General features: G+C 31.2%; 1 protein-coding gene across 7 annotated transcripts in view; it reads right to left on the reverse strand.

Annotated features, from left to right (window-relative positions):
• Nucleotides 1-19762, reverse strand: part of LOC127715423 (protocadherin Fat 1-like) — a 123938-nt gene that overhangs the window by 91046 nt on the left and 13130 nt on the right. For 6 of the 7 annotated variants that reach the window (XM_052221456.1, XM_052221455.1, XM_052221458.1 and 3 more), the window contains exons 3-4: nucleotides 14507-14530; nucleotides 11522-11836 (exon numbers count right to left, since the gene is read on the reverse strand). In XM_052221456.1, coding sequence (XP_052077416.1) covers nucleotides 11522-11836; nucleotides 14507-14530 — 339 coding nt within the window. The remainder of the gene's footprint in view (nucleotides 1-11521; nucleotides 11837-14506; nucleotides 14531-19762) is intronic. The other variant, XM_052221457.1, reaches the window with a different exon arrangement.

Consider the following 19762-nt stretch of genomic DNA (forward strand, 5'->3'; position numbering starts at 1 on the left):
GTACTACAACGTATCTTATATTCTGGTGTAATGTTGCTGTCATTTTCTACAAGCTATAATTTTTCATGGTTTTTTTTTCTTATTTTTTTTCACAATTAATGATAGAGTATACATAATAACAATCTTGTATTTATATGTTAAACAATAAATTTGATGTATTTGTGGTCTTATAGCTTGCGTAAATCGACGTCATATCAGGTTTTTTTTTATTTACATCATCAACATGGGACATTAACAATGAGGAAGAAAAATGGAAAAATATAAAGAAGGACCTTAGCTGTAATAGTTCACAATCCTGAACACGATAAAATAGTACAAGCAAAACTCAGAATTGTCCCAAAAGCAGGACTTCTTAAAAAGTAAAATAACAAAAATACCGAACTCCAAGGAAAATTCAAAATGGAAAGTCCTTTATCAAATGGCAAAATCAAAAGCTCTGAAACACATCAAAGGAATTGAAAACAACTGTGATATTCCTAACTTGGTACAGCTTCTTGTAAACCTCAATGTATTACCCACATCAACATCATGCATTTGTAAGTTTTTATGTGTATACCATGTAAAAAGAAATGTGTTGACAGTTAACGTTTTATACAAGGTCATTAGTTCAATAGGCATAATTCTAAATGAACTCCATTAAAAAAAATAGTTCCTTTCAAACTCCCTGTTGACAGTATAAGAACAAACACAATTAATTCACCAAAGTTGGAAGGAAAAGATGAAGGATTTATTAAAAATCCACACTCTCGATCTATCAATGACATCCTTGGTTGAATTTTACCCAAAATACACACTCTCGATCTATCAATGATATCCTTGGTACAAAATACTTGGACAAAGAGTTTAAAAAAGAAACAGAAGAAAATCGCACACCAAGAATGATACTTCACCATTAATCATAAAGCAATAACTTGTAACTACCTTATGACTGTGAGATAATGAATGATAGTTACTATTCCAGAAGTCAAAACAAATTATCACTGCATTGATGTGAAGTTGGAATTAGCGTTAGATGTTTTTTATGGCGAGTCTTAACCAATTATTATACTATTTACCTGTCCGATGTACATAAATAAATCATGTACATTTGGACGAAAACTGGCTGTAATTTATTACTTCTGTGTTTGCAAATTAAATTCTGGCGCAAGGTGTTATGCAAATGGAAGCCTGAAATAACGGTTATTGTCTTAGCTCTAATAGCTTTACCTAATGATAGGAAAATCATCTTTAAAGCAAATTATTTCAAACAAAATGAAACAGTGAATACAATGGTACCTTGCATCAGTGGCTGGTCTAATATAACAGGCCTTTAACATATAAAAAGAAGCTTTTTGATTGAAAAAGACTAAAAAAACTTACATACTTAGAAATAATTTTATATAACATCAGAACATGACCTTACAGATAGTAGTTTAAACTCCTTCTATCTTGTGTATTGGATAATGTTCATTGATTATCTTAGGTGTTGAAAAAAAAATAAAAATGTGGATATAACTCTAGCTTCATTTTATTTATCTTTATATCTCCAGATTTTCTAAAGTGTAATATCATGTTTATGTCTCCAAATTAATTATTTCTTCAATCTGTCCTATTATTGTCCTTATTGTACTAGAAATGGTCAACTGATATAGAAATTGACCGAGGCATTGATCTCTAAGCAACCTTGGTGTGAAAATCCGACTTAATCCATTGAATAAACAAATAAGATTAGCTTTATTGTGCAGTCACTGTACAATGTCCCCAACATGTGAAATTTTGTGTTTCCATCCTTTTGTCCCATTGATCAAGGCTGTCTGCTTAATTTGTTTTCAAAGCCTGCAGGTTATTCTAACACTAGGCTATGCAAACTTTACATTTCAACTTACTTTAATAATATCTTTATACTTATCAAAAAATAACTATGTAATATACCTTGAACAAAGAATTAAAAAAATATGCGGCTTAATCAAGGGTGCTGCACTCAATTGTTATTAAATGAGATTTTACTGTAAGGACAGAGTTCAAGGTCTTAAAGGCTTTGACCATCGAATTAATAAATGGATAAACACTATTAAATTGTATATGGCAGTTTAATAGTAAAAAATAAAGTAAATTTATTGTAGATGATTGTCAAGTTAAGCTGTTAGACCTTCAAATACATTATTGTAATAAACATAAGTTATAACTAGAGATGCAAACAGTAAATGCACTCAATGTTGTGGTATTTCTCTGTAAATTACATAACACACTAAAGGCTAAGGATTTGATGAAGTAATATCTGACAACTGCAGCTATTTTGTTTTGCATTTGCTTGCTGCAAACCATAAATTCATAATATAATGTGTTTCCGCAATATAATATAGATGTATAAATTAATCCTTAAAAAATTAAAGGAAGGCCTTTAAGAAAAACAAATGTTCTTGATTTTATTGAATGACTAGAATCAACTGTATATGTCAAAAATATTGATTGATATGATCTAATAACTCTATAAACAAAATTTGAACAAGGGGTCTACAATAATGACTAACTATTCCCTTTAATTTTGCTAACCAAATGAAATCATCTTAATGATTCATGCCTTTTATAAAACACTTCTGATGATAAATGTAAATTTGTTTTCCCTCAAATGAACTTGACAATCCATTGTTTGTAACTAGATTACAGCTCAGTCAGCAAGTTCTCAGAAAATTTATTGGACAACATATAATCTCTAACTTTTATTTCATATCCAGTGTTTTAAATTTTTTTTCCTAACATCTTGCAACATTTAATTAAATAATTAGTCATCTCAATCTGTCTCAATGACAACATTTTCACTTCAGTGAATGAACAAGAACCACAATGCATTAAAGGGTGCGGGCAAGGACCAATTAAAACTTGCAACAATGAACAATGAAATAACTATGAAATCAAGATGATGTTAGCTCCCCCTATGTTCAGGAAAGAGTCATGACGAAGAGTTTTATTGTATTACGTGGAAACTATTGTTGAAGGATGAAGTGGCAGCTTTTTCTTACGAGTGGGGATAAAATAAGAACGATTATGAGAGAGGTTATTTCTTTTTTTGGGAAAGTGATGTTGAAACTTGTTTGGGTCATTCAATCAAGGAACAATTTTAGTGGAGTTAAGACAGGAACCTATTCTGGGGTCCTTAAGTAGATCTAAGCTACATTAGGGAGTGAAGTGGCAGCTATTTTGGGCATTAAGTAGCAACTATTTTAGCTATTTTGGGAAAAGGAAGCTATACTAAGGAACTAATCTGGGAAATATGAGTGAGAAATAATATCCTTGAATAAATGGTGATCTGTTGAGTCTTCGGTTGCCTTTCCTTAATAATGTTAATAATGTTTAGATGTTCAATTCCATGTCAGGTTTACAGCCTAAATTGGTATAGTATTCCAAGTGTAAGTCACAAGAACAAATCTACCCATTATGGTATCACTCTGAAACAGTCATTATTTATATATTTTGACATTTACTTAAAGAAATTATTAACTCATAATAACAACGACTTTTTGATAAAACAACCTTCCCAGGCCAAATTTATTCCTGCAGAGGTTGGACCCCCAAGATGGAATAACCTTTTTTAAAATAGAGATCACTTGTCCTTATAAAAAAGAAGCCTTATCTGAGCTATTTTATATCAGATATGTCAATTAAGTCATTTTAGAAATTTAAAAGTAATTTATGTACTGTGCCATACAAAAGAGGACAATTATTGCCTTTCTTAAAAATCTCAGTTTTTGACAAGATTGTAGTTTGATATTTGAAATGTAAAGCTAAAAATATCCCAAAACAGCTTGACAGTTTCATATAACAGTTAATTATAGGGTACATAAACCAAATTAGTGATATCTTGATGAAATCATAGGCAATTTTCTTTTGAAATTAAATCTGAAGATTTGAGCTTCAAACTAGACAACCAGAGGTGCATGTAATTGACCGAACTTTAGAACACACATTTCCATGGGTTAATGTCCTAGGGAGAGAGGATCATACTATGCTAAAGTCTAATGTCTAAATAAGTACTGGCACCAACTCTGAGATTTCCTTAATGTTATAACATATTTAATTGGTCATCATTTGATCCCCTTATAAACTTCTTTAAAAAGGTTGATCCCCATACTACCATTCTTCTGTCTTTCCTGTAACACATATACAAAGTGTATTTGTCCAGTCCCTACATAAGGATCCCCCTCTGTCCAGTCCCTACATAAGGATCCCCTCTGTCCAGTACCTACATAAGGATCCCCTTCTGTCCTGTCCCTACATAAGGATCCCCCTCTGTCCTGTCCCTATCATTTTTTAAAGTTTCTATGAAATCAGTAATTTGGTATGTCCATAAAATATCAAAAGGCATCTATGAAAAGCTCATATATGCATTCCTGACTCCCCCACCCCCATGATAGCCTGTAGAAGTCCGACAGATTTAAGAAGTGACTACAAGTATTTGTTCATTAAAACTGCATCACATGACTAGAGAAGGGCCACACACTGAGTGAGGAACAATAATTTATGAAACTATTTAGAGGGTTTTAACTCATATCTTTATCAGTTGCAATGAGTTACTATCAAAAGAAAACTGTATGATGTAACATGTATCATTCAAGACAGTTATATCATTGTGAGAATTTAGCATCAAATTTCAACAAGACAAAAAGTATTTGCAAGCAAACAAAGAGGAAGTTATCAAGAGGAAAAAGTTTGTCCGAACAGGAAGTTAATGTCTAGATGAGGACATTTATCTCCCTATTGGGAAGTTTATGTCCAAAAGAAGATGTTTTGAATTCAATAACAATCTTAAACTATGATGTCTTGATCACTTTATGTGATGTATTTTTCCCGGAAGTTATTCCTTTTATTATAGTATTATTGGTTACAAAGTGGTTGGAGTTAAGCAACATAGGACTGTAGATTACATGTAGTTCCTATTCTTTGTACAATTCATAGTAAATTAAGACCACCTTTAAGTTTTAACTATAAACATTTAAAGAAAAAAACTTTACATACATATACTTTAATAATGCAGTTTGCAGGTGTTTAGATAGAGAATGTTTGCATGAGCAATGATCACACTTAATTCTGTAAGATGCCATGCTAATGTTAATTGATAGAGGTCAGAAATGTATTTGTTTGTACAAATAAGGATCAGTGGTAACTGCTTCCAAACAAATCCATTTAAACTTCTGCAGGTGTGCATGTTCTAAAACAGCCATTATGACAGTGCTAGATCTTATTAATTGCCAAAATTTATCTAGATAAATCTATAACAATGGTGGACTATCAAAGTTGATATGTAATTTTGATTTATTCTGTAATGTTTAGTAACTCTTGAATAATATAAGGACTCTAAGTCACTAACGTTGAATGGTGTATTGACAAGTTAATGTTGTGTTAATTCAATGGAATCACACATGGCCTGTCGGATTAACTGACAATTCCACAGATAAATATAAAGCGTACTTTGGTGTTCTTCCATGTTTGGGTCAATTTACTGTCCTAAACAGAATCGTTGACACGGAAATTGGATTGATACTCAGTATTGAATGTTATAATTGGTACTTAAGTCAGGAATACTCAATGAAATTATTGTATTGCTTAAATTATTTTGAACTTTGTATCTAATAATTATATCAATAATACCATGTTGTCATGAAACAAAATTTAAAAATCAATGGTGTACAAAGTTGTAGGGTGGACATTTATCTAATATGCTGATATCAGCATAGTTCACTAACCTGTATGTATCATTAGCAAATGACATCTGAATACAACTGTATAAAAAAGATACTTGATAAAAAGCAGGTACCAAATTTTTATTGTCATGTGTTACTAAGTATACATAATTTTTTAAAGTATATATAGTGTTTTAGCTTTACTTCAGTAATTTCCTAAGCTGAAACAAATTGAGAAAGGCAGGCAAAAGCTACCAAAGGGACATTCAAACTCATAAGTCGAAAATAGTCTGACAATGCCATGGCAAAAAACAAAAAGACCAACCGACAAACAACAGTATACAAAACACAACATAGAAAACTAGACCGAGGTAACACCAACCTGAGAAAGGTGTACAATTACCTTAATTCCTGTAATTTCTAAATAAACTTAATGCTTTATTTTTTTTTAGAAATACTCTTGACAATGAGTGGGAAAGTCCTTAAAGTTTGAAAATTTCATTGAAAACCATCCAGGCAAAAAATGTAAACAGTCACATAGTCTGAGAAGCCCATGTTAAAACATAATGTTCTGTCAAAACACACCTATACATCAAAAATATATTTGGGAACATTATTTATAATAATGTTCTGATTTTAAAATCAAGATATCTACCAATCTATTAAACATTACCGATAGAATTCATACTCAATCATAAAATTCTACTTTTCAAAGATTCTATTGAAGATCGTCGATGTGGATTCAATCCAACATCTATTCTCATGAATAATTCAGTTATGAAAACCAGCAATGGAAAATTTAGGTAGTTAGATGTAAAAACTTTTTTCATTCACACTTGTATCAAATAATCTGTCTGCCGCAACAGACAGAAATTACAATATATAATAAAACACGGGAAAATCATGTGAAGCATAAAGATAAATGATATAATACCTTATATACACAAGTTTATTTTTTTGCTAATTGTTTGTGGTTTAAATGAAAAAAAAAATATTATCATTTAACTGGCATGTGTCAAAAAGATGGAGACAAAAAATATTTAACCACAGGTTTTTAGACTACCTTTCATTTTGTTAGATTTATATGTTATACAATTAAAAATAAAAAATATGATAATCCTTCACATATTACTGTAAGTTGCATATTATAAAAAAAACTGAAATGATGTCTTTGCCTGCTGACTTTTAAATAAATTTGTAGTATAAAATATAAGGCCAAAAATACAAAACTGTCACATATCTAATTTCCTAACCGACCCTGTTACTGTAATTCACCCCAAGTCAATAGAAATCAAAGCACTGTAAGCGCTGTAGGCAGTTAACCAAAAACCAAGGCAAACGTAATTATGAAAACTGTGGCAGTGTTGCTTCAATTTTTTTTTAAGATTTAAAAGAACAAACATTAAACATTCGTACATTGTACATTTATGTTCATTAAATGAATTGATTATTAAGGCAAATTTTTCATCAAGGTTTTCAAAAGCAACTCATATATCAATGTAAATGACCCCCATTTTCACCCCCAAGTGCATGATGTTACTCCATACCAAGTTTGGAATAAAATGACAGGTGATTAAAAAACAGTTGTCAAACATTCTCGGGCTTTACACTGCTTGAAAGATTTATATGTTTTCTTTAAAATGAGCCATAAATGAAAATTATTATAGGCCCAGAAATAATTTAATAAATAATTAAAGTAAATTCAATTAATCTAGACGCATTTTTTGCATCAATAAAATTTTATAATAAACAAAAAATAATTGTAACAGGATGCCGTTACGAAGTCTCCCAAACAAAGCCCCCATAATTCGTCATTCCCATGGTCTCCTGACATTGGGCAAAGTCCAGTTCATATTGGTTTGGTCTAGTAAAGTGATGTGCATATGTGACACCTAGGAGATTGACCCTGTATGTCATTCAAATCTTTTTGAAATGATGAACAGGAATAAATATGGTTTAGGTGTGGGTATCTCGACAGTTTACAAGTTCTCAAACAGGAGGGGGTGGGGTGACCCCAGGGACTCCCCTTATATTTCATTTGATTTGTTATATTGTCCCATACATGAATGCATATGGTTTAGGGGTGGGGTGAACCCAGGGACTCCCCAAATATTTCATTTGATTTGTTATATTGTCCCATACATGAATATATATGGTTACCGGGTGGGAATCTGGACTGTTTACAAGTTCTCAAACAAGAGGGGTTGGGGTGACCCCATGGACTCGCCTATATTTCATTTGATTTGTTTTATTGTCCCATACATGAATATATATGGTTTAGGGGTGGGGATCTCGACCATTTCCAAGTTCTCAAACAGGAGGGGATGGGACAACACTGGGGACTCCCCCAAATTATTTTCATTTGATTTCTTTTATTGTCCCATACAAGTATATTTATTGTTTAGGGGTGGGGATCGCGACAGTTTACAAGATAAAAGTACATTTTCAAATTGAAGGGGGTTGGGATGACCCCAGGGACTCACCCTATATTTTTGTTGATTTTTTTTTATTGTCCTGTTCTCATTACTGAAGACTGCATGTGTTAATCACTTACTGTTTTCGAGAAATAGTCATTTGAAAATTTAAAAAAATAAAATCCCATAGGGTTCTATTGTAAACCCCTCCCTTCTTCGTGCCCCTCCAAATACCCCTAAATAGACCCCAATGCACAAACAAAAGATTAATGGCTCCGCTAACATGTTAGTCTAATATTTTATGAAACCCTAAGTAAATCTGACAAACGGTCAAAGTTGTCTTCTTAGACGGTTTGAGTGGATTAGGTCAGACTTGTCTAGCGGACGAGTTGTACACATTACTTAAAACATCCCATCAACGTCGATTTCCGCATCTGTTTCATGACCTCGTTTCATTCATAAAATCAAAACAACCTTATTTGGCAAGATAAGTTAAAAACTGCCGCCCACTTATATAACTTTATTTCCTCTATCATAAGAGATTTGTTGTACATGAAATATATTCCTGCGCATTTTGCCATTTGGGAAATATAAACGACTTGTACTTACCGATTTTTGGCGATGAAATATTTCATACAATTGTTCTTTGACATCGTAGCCAAAAGCACAGGGGATAATAAACTATGTATGGATTTCTATTGAGCACTACTTCCTAAGTGCAACTTAGGAAGTTTTGGGTAGTTCGACGATCATTTAAGGTTTTTCTGGTCATATTTTTTGTATTCCAGAAATAAAAGTATTAAAAAAATGTCCAATTAGTTATAAATAACATAATAGCCAGCTAGATAATAACAATGGCACTTATTTCAGCATTTATTGGGTAGAACACAAATCTAGGGTGCTCGCATAAGGCAGCTTAACTGCCTAAAAACAAAACATTCTTGTCATTTAAGACTTCTCAAATTCAGATGTATTTTTTGCTGTAATTACTTCAGACATTAAATATTTGAACTTTGGTATGGATTTGATGATAAAAACATTATGTTTGTATGTTTGTATGTTTGTATGTTTTCTCCACATTTTACTTGATGAACATGATAAAAAATAAAGACTAATCAGGAACAAAAGAAATATTTGTTTTTGTAACAAAAATACTGGTTCAGAAACTAATGACTTAACATGACACATTCTTGATTAGTTTTTTTGTAGTAAACCTGTTGAAATGCTAACCTACTTGATGATCAACCCACATATATTTAAACTGTACAAATAATTCAGAGATCAGCAATGTTAAGCTTCCTGACTTCACCTATTATTGGTAGACAGACTTTCTGACTATGTATAGTTAAAATATTTTACAGTGTCCTTCAAAATTGTACCAACTGCAAAGTCACCTTTCTGTCCTCAATTCTAGCTATACATCAAACTTTTTATTTGAGTTATTCATAAACAAAGAAAAAATTCAATAAACTGCCGCCAAAACCTGATTGTGTCACAGACAGGAAGTAAGAAGGGGGGTAGTGTAAACATTAGCATAGAATTAGTCAAATATTCTAAAATTGTATGTATATTTACTTATTTTTTTAAATATTGATACCCAGTGTTATATGATTTAATCGAATTTAAGATGAGGGTTTGTTTTAAGAATATAAGTATAAGAATATTAGAATTTAAGAAAGAAGCATGTATCGGTATCTCACAAACAAAACTAAAATCAAAGTCAGAATTTCACACCTAATTCTTAGCGCTCAAGATTACAAACTAAACAGTTTTGTTAACATGGTTAATAATGGTACTTTGTAACTGCCTATTGCAAAGTCATTATCATAAATATGCTAGAAGAAGTAAAGATATTCAATTTAAAAACTGACAGAACTGAAGTATACAATTCTAAAACATGTATTCTATGTGAGATTTGCTTCAACAAAAGAATGTGTGTATCAACACTTCAACAAAATGAAAAATAAACTCAGATTTCAAAGTTACTACAGGTATGCTTTAATAAAGATAATTGTGTTATAATTATCTTACAAACTGCTTTTTATGCCAAACAATTAGAATTCCTAACAAAGAAAACTTTCATCTGCATTACATGATACAGATTTGTACAGCTGGATGATTGTTGTTTGTTAAACGTCCAGTGGCAAATATTTCATGCATGTTGAGGACAAGGTACATTGATCAGAGAAATCAACATCAAATTGTGAATGAACTATATATCTTACACCCAGAGCATGGGACAACTATATATCATACCACCAGAGCATGGGACAACTATATATCATACCACCCAGAGCATGGGACAACTATATATCATACCACCAAGAGCATGGGACAACTATATATCATACCACCCGAAGCATGGGACAACTATATATCATACCACACAAAGCATGGGACAACTATATATCATACCACCCAGAGCATGGGACAACTATATATCATACCACCCAGAGCATGGGACAACTATATATCATACCACCAAAGCATGGGACAATTATATATCATACACCCAAAGCATGGGACAACTATATATCATACCACACAAAGCATGGGACAACTATATATCATACATCCAAAGCATGGGACAACTATATATCATACCTCGCAAAGCATGGGACAACTATATATCATACCACCCAAAGCATGGGACAACTATATATCATACCACCCAGAGCATGGGACAACTATATATCATACCACCCAGAGCATAGGACAACTATATATCATACCATCCAGAGCATGGGACAACTATATATCATACCACCCGAAGCATTGGACAACTTTATATCATACCACCAAAGCATGGGACAGACTAGGCATTAATAACATATATAAAAGAATATAATTTTGATAAGTGTACAGGTGTAAATAAACTTCTACAAATGTACTGATAAAACCCAAATGTCAAAGTTTAAGTTTAAAAGATTTTTGATAAATAGAGAGATGTTCCAATAAACTACATTTTTTTTTTTCATCTTGAAATTTCTAAATTGTTGAACCTTTTTTGAAGTGTTGTGATTTTTTCATTTTTTTATATTTTTTTTTACAAGGAACAGCTTCATGCTTTATGCACCTGTATGGTACATGTATCTTTTTGAAGTTTAATGTTAAACCGTATTGTGCTTGAAATATACCTATCTTTCCTAACTGAGTTCAGATGTATGAATATTCAATTCCTGTAGTTGTAATCGTAATGAACCCTAGAAACGTGTTAGATAATAAATAACCTATCTATATTTAATAAACATGCATCATTCTCAAAGAAGAAAACTTCCAACGAAGTGTCAGATGCCCCTGTAGTAATAAATATGTCAAAATAACAGCTGGAAAGAATATATTTATAAAACAGATCTTTCCTTTATTCATTGACCAAAAAAAATCATAATTACTATGACAGCTTGTCTCACTGTTCCTGAAGAAAGCTTTGAATGAGGAAAACAAACCTACCTGTATGTTCATCTATCTGAAAATGTTTCTGTGCATTTCCTTTTGTAATGGAAAATGTCAGCTCCTCTGATGGGTTTTCATCTTTATCTGTAGCTTCGACCAGGCCAACAACAACATCTTGTTTGGAATTCTCCTTGACCTCCATATAGTACACTGGTTGTGACATCTGGGGGATGTTGTCATTGACATCCAGAACTTTGATGTATACATCCAGCCGAGCATGTTGGGGGACCAATCCACGGTCTTGTGCATAAACAGACAACCAGTAATGAGTAGCTGATTCCCTGTCTAAAACCTGTGCTGTGGTTATAGTTCCTGGAAAACAGTTGTAAAAATATCAATATTTTATTAACTTAACCTAAACTTATAGATAATCTTTCTTAAGATTATCTTTTGTTTTTGAGTACTAATTATGCAAAATATTGTTTTGAATTCTGCTTCAATTACTACGATAAGCATGCACAGCAAAGTGTACACCCTATTTTTCATGCATCTTTGTGTTTCATAAATGTTGTATAAATTTATCTAAAATGTGAACATCCTGAAACCAAAATTAAGTGCCAGGTGCATTTCACTAAAAAATTGGTGCAAAAAATAGAAAATTAGAAAATTAGTTGTAAATTGGTATACATCATATAACAGGAAACTGCTACTAAAGCTTGCATAATTAATTAATTTCAATCCACATGAAACAGACCTTGACATTTTTCAACAAGCCATAAAATAGCTTTGCCATGTGCTTTACATGAACTAGCTTTTTTTGGTTTCATATTTTTTGCAGGAAAATCTGGCTTCTGTCTCCATATTAACTGGCATCAAAATAATGCAAAGAACTGAGAACGCAGACACAGACATGACAGCACAATTGTATAATCATACATAGGACCATTGACTGAATAAAACTTAATAGAAAATTGCTCCTGTTCTCATATATATATATATATATATATTGGAGATTTGAAGAGGTCTAATTCAGAGTCACTTTCATATCACCTTTTACAATAATTATTGTTAATTGTCAATATTCATTTAAAAGTAAACATGAATTATTTTTGTCACAATTTTTGTCAACTCTTTTGTCCCCATTCTACTAGACAGCAAGAGATTAAAGTGAGAAGATACCGATAGGACATTTGACGTCTGTATGTTTAAGAAAACAGACAACACAATCTGTGAAACACCACACAAAAGACTAAAGATTGAGCAACTTGAACCCTACCAATACCCAGGGGTGAAGTCAAATGTTTTTGAATGGTAAGCAGACCTAACATAAAAAATTCAAAAGAACATCAACAAAATTACTATCATTTAATGGGAGATGTAGGAATACAGCAATGAGATTAAGCAACCCAACAATAAAATAAAATCAGAAAAGATATCACTTTGGTATTTGATATTGATTTTTGATACAAACAATAGTAATAAATTGTACTTGGTAAAGTATATGTACAACGACTGCCAGTATAAATAATTTAAAAAGTAATCCAAGTCGTTGATGATTTTCCAATAAGTCTGCATTGGTCTGTCTTCATTGATCCAATTCTAATTTAGGTCATAAGGTAAGAAGGACTTCAGATCATTTAATGGTGAAATATCTTCAAACAGGAGCAACAGTAGATTTCATTTAAATCAGATTGTCAATGATAACCTTAAATTGAAATGTTTATACCTGTCAATAACATAACTAGGTACTCTCTCAGAGCCAACCTATGCTATCAGATAGTATTTTGACATTACAATTATGTAAAGAAATAAATCAAATTTCTTATCATTGATAAAAACAAGACAAATTTGTTCAGCTTGTATTTATCACAGCTACAATAATCACCAGATGTTCATATATTTTGTGTCTTTTATCACACTTAATGCAAAACAGCAGGGGAATGACTTATTCCTTTATGTGCATTCCATTTATAATCAATACTACTTTTTTCATTTAAATTCGGTGAAGAATCTGAAATTAAAGACAGAAAAGTCTGTTCATTCATAAATTGAAGCTGATAAAGTACATGTGTAACTTTGCTCTCATACATATTTCTGGTTGTGACAGTAGGTCATAGATTTGAATTATTCAATATGTTGTATTTCTGCTTTTAAAAGCTTCTCATAACATTCATCTTTTGCTTTCGTAACTGCAGTCTTTTTCCTCAAAACAAATGCACAAGATTTTTAATTGAAAGAGAGGGAGCGCTGAACCCCACCCCTTTTTGTCCTTCAGGTGCATATCAATATCTATAAAAATACCAAAGAAAACTGTGAAACTGGTTCTTATCATTTTAAGCATTTTTGACTGCAAATCAATTTCAAATCTAGGAAATTAAACTGGGCTACATTTTTTAATTTGCTCTACTAGTAACCAAAGCAAGAAAAAACATTATATTTTTTTTTAAATTAAAGCAATGGTTTTCTGTCCAATGGTGTCACCAATACATAATATGTAGACATTCACTTGTTCTTGGCTTAAATGTTTCTGATGGGCAATTGTCTTATTGGCAATAATACCACTTCTTGTTATTTTTACAAATGAAGTATTTCAGAAAAAATTCATAGCTTAATTCAGAGAGATGAGATTGAACATAGATGTCCTTATATGATATAAACAACTAATCTAAAGGCTGTCTATTAAGTTCCTTACAGTAGTCTACAAAAATAAACAATCCAACACCATCTTTAAACAGACATCCCAGTGAAACAAGTCAAAGATTCACATCTTTTTTCCCCCTTTTATAAACACATAGCATATAGAAAATGGTAAAACAGGGATGGGATAAAACAATGCTCCAATGGTTTTAAGCTGGAATTGCCAATATTATATTAAATCCCTGTATCTAGATTATTATAAGTCAGCCATCCTGAAAGCAAATAATATTGCTAAAACAAAACAGACATGTATAAATAATTGACAAAATAGCACCACAAAAATTATAAAACCCTTTGTCAGACTGCTATATATAAACAGGATTCCAAAAGCTAAACTCACATTACCTGCAAAATCATTGCTGTTTGTTCCTGGAAAATTTGTCATTATATTTACAATTTTTCAAATTCATTGCTGTTGAAAAATGTTCCTAAAAAAATTGTCATTTATATATAGAATATTTGAATCCAGTGAGTGAATAACAAAATAAGTCAGTCTTTTGTATAAGATTTTACAAACATTTTACTTCAATATAAAATCTACTTGCATATTTTTTACTAAATTGGTCTCTATAAGTGGTAATAGGATACCAATGTTATATTAAAATGTTATATAAAACATAAAATATAAAATATGAAAAAGTAACAAATTGAAATAAACGAGAAAATTTTGCTGATTCATATCAAAGTTAAACTGCAAAAAAATAACTTTTAAGATTATTAAAACCTTTTTCTATTTAGGAGCAACGTTTTATCTTTTTAAAATGATTGAAAGGCATCTATGACTCAACAGATTAGATTCACCCTGTTGGTCTGTAACAAATAAGTTAATGATTTCCGAAGAAAATTATCAATTTAACCATGATAAAACAGTTTTACTACCAAATAGGAAAATTGTATATATTACAACTGATTTGAATAAATACAGACGCTTGCTTCCTTAAAGACACCTCATTGAACTAATGACGGAATATAATACCTCTAAGGGGATCGTTTTCTTTTTAAATAAATACTACCGATTACATACAAGAATGACTGATCTTAGGAATACAATTAGCTTCTGTTTTTTTCTTTAAACTTTACAAGGCTGAAAGGTTAAGAGGACTCCATACATGTGTATAAACATTAGTGATTTCAGATCTCTGAATTGTTAACAATGACTTGATTTATACCTTTTTCGGTACCAATGTGAATTTTTGAACAGTTGAAGAAACACTCACATACTTTATTGTCAATATCCTGTAACTTCAATGCATTTAAATTAGGCATAAAAACTAGAACTAAAAAAAGGAACAGGAATTTTCTAAAATATGAGAAACACACACGTGTATACACCAATCACGGCTTTGGTAAAAACTATGTAAAGGTCTGAGTTCCCGTAATTGTTTGGGCTCTACATTAATATCCTTTTAACACAATGACCTGCAAAGATGGTACGACAACTTCTTTTTATATATATAAGCACTTTCTGGGTTATTTTTTTTTTTTTTTTAAAGTTTTGTACTTTGATAGAAAAAATTAGCATTTTTTATCTAACCTTAAATCTTCTTTCAATTATTATGATTATGAAATATAAGTTCACTAGAAAATTATAAACATGTTTACATGATATGGTTCACAATTAAGATTAAATCCTGCTAATCTGAATTACAATTTACTTTTTTTATATTCATAATATTTTTTTCTTTAAATTAATTCATACATAAAATTTGTCTACTGAGGAAGATCAAAGCTGTTTATGTATTAAAACAAGATGACAAGAAGTTATCATTCTATACATTGAGTAGAATACATTTGATTTATAGTAAGATAGTTTTCAAGTGGAAATGAGATTTTTATTTTATTCTTAAATCTATGAAGATGAAGACAGACTGCAGCTCTTTTCACAAAAAATCTTAAGAGTAAAAATACTCGTAAGTCATGCACATTTCAGTATAACTTATGATCAATTTTAATCGTAAGATTTTTTGTGAAGAGAGTCACTGAATTGTAGAACATATGAATTTTCATTTAACGCTTTCTTTAAGAACTATTTTCATAACAACTCTTTAAGTACTTGCACATCCTGAAATGGCAATAAACACTGTAAACATGCCAGTCAAGACTGTGTTCAAATATGTTTTTTGTTATCATGTTATAGCTGCAATAGAACCTACTGGACAAGCGGCTTTTGAATAGACAATATAAGGTCAATGTCAGAAAATTATCAACTTTTTTGTATCAGGCTGAGGAGCTAAGGAACAGCAGGGTTTACCAAGCCTTTCAGCAGTTCCATGCTGAATACCAAAACATTAATATTTTTCTGACATTGACCTAATACTGTTTTATACTACAGCTTAAAATGGCTACAATTATAGTTATGAAAATGTATGTTATACACAAAAATAAAACTTATTTTCAATCCCTAAACAAGCCCCAGATTGTGAAGAAAAGTGATATGACATGGAATCAACATAGCACGAAACATCACTTTGTTACTATATTTGGTAAATAAAGACATGAGGAAGTGTTCTTGCTGCAGTATAAAAATTGAAATGTATTCATTAAATGATGTACAATTTGTGTTGGTATAAACTGCTAAGGCAGCCAAGTTTATGGTGAATTCAAATTGCACTGATTTTATTAACAAAAAACTGTATATATAAATAAGAAGATGTGGTATGAGTGCCAATGCCCATTGGAGGGACTAATTTTTTTTGGAGGGTTGGGGTGGGGGGTTCTTTGTCTTATATCCTTATCAATATTTTTGTTTTAGTCATGAGAAATTCACACTGCAAAAATATTTGACATTCAAACCACTGGCTTAAATATCGAAATTTCTTTACCTTACTTAGGAAGTAATTCAAAATTACACAAAAACATCTCCAATTACTTTTCCTTCAGGTGCAAAAATTTTAATTTATTTTTTAATTGTTTCTCTGAAGTAGAAAAATTGTCATCATGGTTTGAATGTTGTTAATTTAAAGTCAGTCACCCCTCAGTCCAATGTTCAGGTTACACATAACATCCGATTCCTTTTACAAACAAACAGGTCTTCCCTTATGTTTATATAGATTACTAGAGCTGAAAATTAACATGATTAACAAAGGATATAGATTATGATATTTGACACTAACTTTTATTACCTAAATACGGTCATCTTGATTTTATGATATTACAACCTAAATACCGTCATCTTTACAATCTACAATCCAGTCCTTATAAGATATGCCTTCATTTCTATGAATTTTGGTTGCTCTCAGCTTTTAGAAGGTAACTGTTATCAAAATGATTATAAGAATGTCTTATTCATGAATGCAAAGGTAAAATCAGTTTTCCAATTTTTAATGTTTGAGTCTTCAATGTACCTAATATGTTTGTTTCCTGATCAAGAGTAAAACATGGTGGAGAATTGATGCTCAAAAAGTTTATTCCCACCACAAACATGTTCCTGTCCCTGTCCAATGAAAGGAACTTGGTTGGTGGTTGTCTTACGTTATACATATCTAATGTTTTAGGTCCTTAGGGAGAATTTGGTGTTGATGGCAGATGTTTGATAGTCTATGCTCAATTTATTCACAACTTTTCTCAACTCCAGGCAATTTTAAGATCTTGACATATCATGTCTTTACAGATACTTACGCATTTTTTTTTTTTTTTTTTTTAGTGTAATTTACATTGTTACAGTCTCATTGGCATATACATGAGCCTACACCCCCTTTTATTTATATAAAAGCTTTCCATTTAAAAAAAGTACTTTTATTTCAGAAAAGTAAAAATTTTGGATACATGGAAAAGGCCTGCACTATCATGATTATGAAGATCAAGTAGACTGTAAATTTTAAAGGCTCTTGGAAATATTTCAGACATGTAAGACCAGGTTTTAAAGTCTAACTTTCAGGTCTGTGGTTATCTTGCAAATTTACACTAAACAGAATTTAGAAAATAACCAAAAATCATGAATCATATAAAGGCATACAGGGAACTGAAGTACAGATGCACTAACAAAATCATCAACTCCAGACACATCCGCCATGACAAATAAATCTATATACTTTATAATGATTTCCAAATTAGAAGGCAATCCTTAAGAAAAAAGAATAAGGTGGGGTAATGAAATAAAAAGTTTTAATACTTGGTGTGTTCAAATAAAAGTAAACCTAAAATAAACACCTACTAATACAATATTAACATATGAATAGTATTATCTGCTTAAAAAATGAGTTGGTAAAAAAATCGTGAATGGATTTGAATGTGTCTTTACCTGAGAAAACATTAATTTGGTACAAAGGTGTTTATTTTCAAAAGGTAACCTTTAAAAGATTAAAATATTGGTGCCTTGTTTACTTTCATTTCACTTATACCTTGTATTATGAACCGAGCTCTAATAAAACAGGGTCTAGGCAGTACAGTCATCGGAACACCTACGTAAAATAAATCGGTTAATCTTGGTTGTTATATACAGCTGTGGACTGTGGTTTCCCGAAGTTTCATAACAACATGTTACATCAATCTTGAATTTAACTTCACCGATATAGTTGTGGTAAATAAATTCGCATTATGTTTCTAGATTAAACTTAACGAAAGCACTTCTGAATGCCCATATTTGTATGTAAAAATGCATATGAATTTTAATATTAGATATAAACATGTTCATGATGATAAAGAAAACCTTTGAACATTTTTTACATTTTTTATCTGAAAAATACAAACATACTATTTATACATGTCCTAAGAGGACTATCATGACAATATCTATATCATTATAAAAGGAAGTAAGAAAAAAATCTTGGTACGTTGAAGCTGCATTTTTACTGTAATGAAAGAACAGCACCTATCCCAATTAAAAAGTTGCAAGGGTTACAAAATTGATATGTAGATACACTGTGGTTGACTGTTGAGTGGGTTTCTGTGGCCAGGGACTTCTTTAATATCATCTAAGGAGAACTTTAGTACGTAGTCTGATGGACCTATCAAATACCTGTTTACATGAATTATTGAAAATGAATTTATATTCTGAATGACACATACTCACTGAATTTTGAGTGACAGAAGAGTAAAAGACATTACAATAGGAAAGTAATGCATCCTTATGTCAGATTCAACAATGCAACAAAAATACGCTGAGTTAGCTAATTCCAAAAGGACAAAAAACAAAAAGGATGTATATCTGACACTTTACTTACTTAATTATGATTTATATACTGAAATTTATAGTGATGCAAGTTTTGACTGAGGTAACCAATAAAACAGTTGAATACAATGATAGCTACTAATAGCTTTGTCCTTTTACTACAGAAATTCAAAGGTTGCTTTCCCACAGAAGAACTGAACTCAGATTTAACCCTGTCATAATAACTCATTAAATATGATTGAGTACTATAATACGTTGTATTTATATGGAAAATAGTTCCTATGGTATCAAAGCTGGATTTCTTAACAATGTAGTCTAGAAAAAAAATAAACCCTGGGTATGGATGACTGATGTGACAATGCATGTGATGGTCTTATCAATCACTTCCCGGAAAAAGACAAATGGGCAAAATTGAGTAATGATATATGCAAAATACTAAAATTGGTCTTAAGTGGAGAGGAATCTTCCCAACACTTAGAATGTTGAGTAAA

Source organism: Mytilus californianus, unplaced genomic scaffold, assembly GCF_021869535.1.
Source record: "Mytilus californianus isolate M0D057914Y unplaced genomic scaffold, xbMytCali1.0.p SCAF_9, whole genome shotgun sequence".
Lineage (NCBI taxonomy): Eukaryota > Metazoa > Mollusca > Bivalvia > Mytilida > Mytilidae > Mytilus > Mytilus californianus.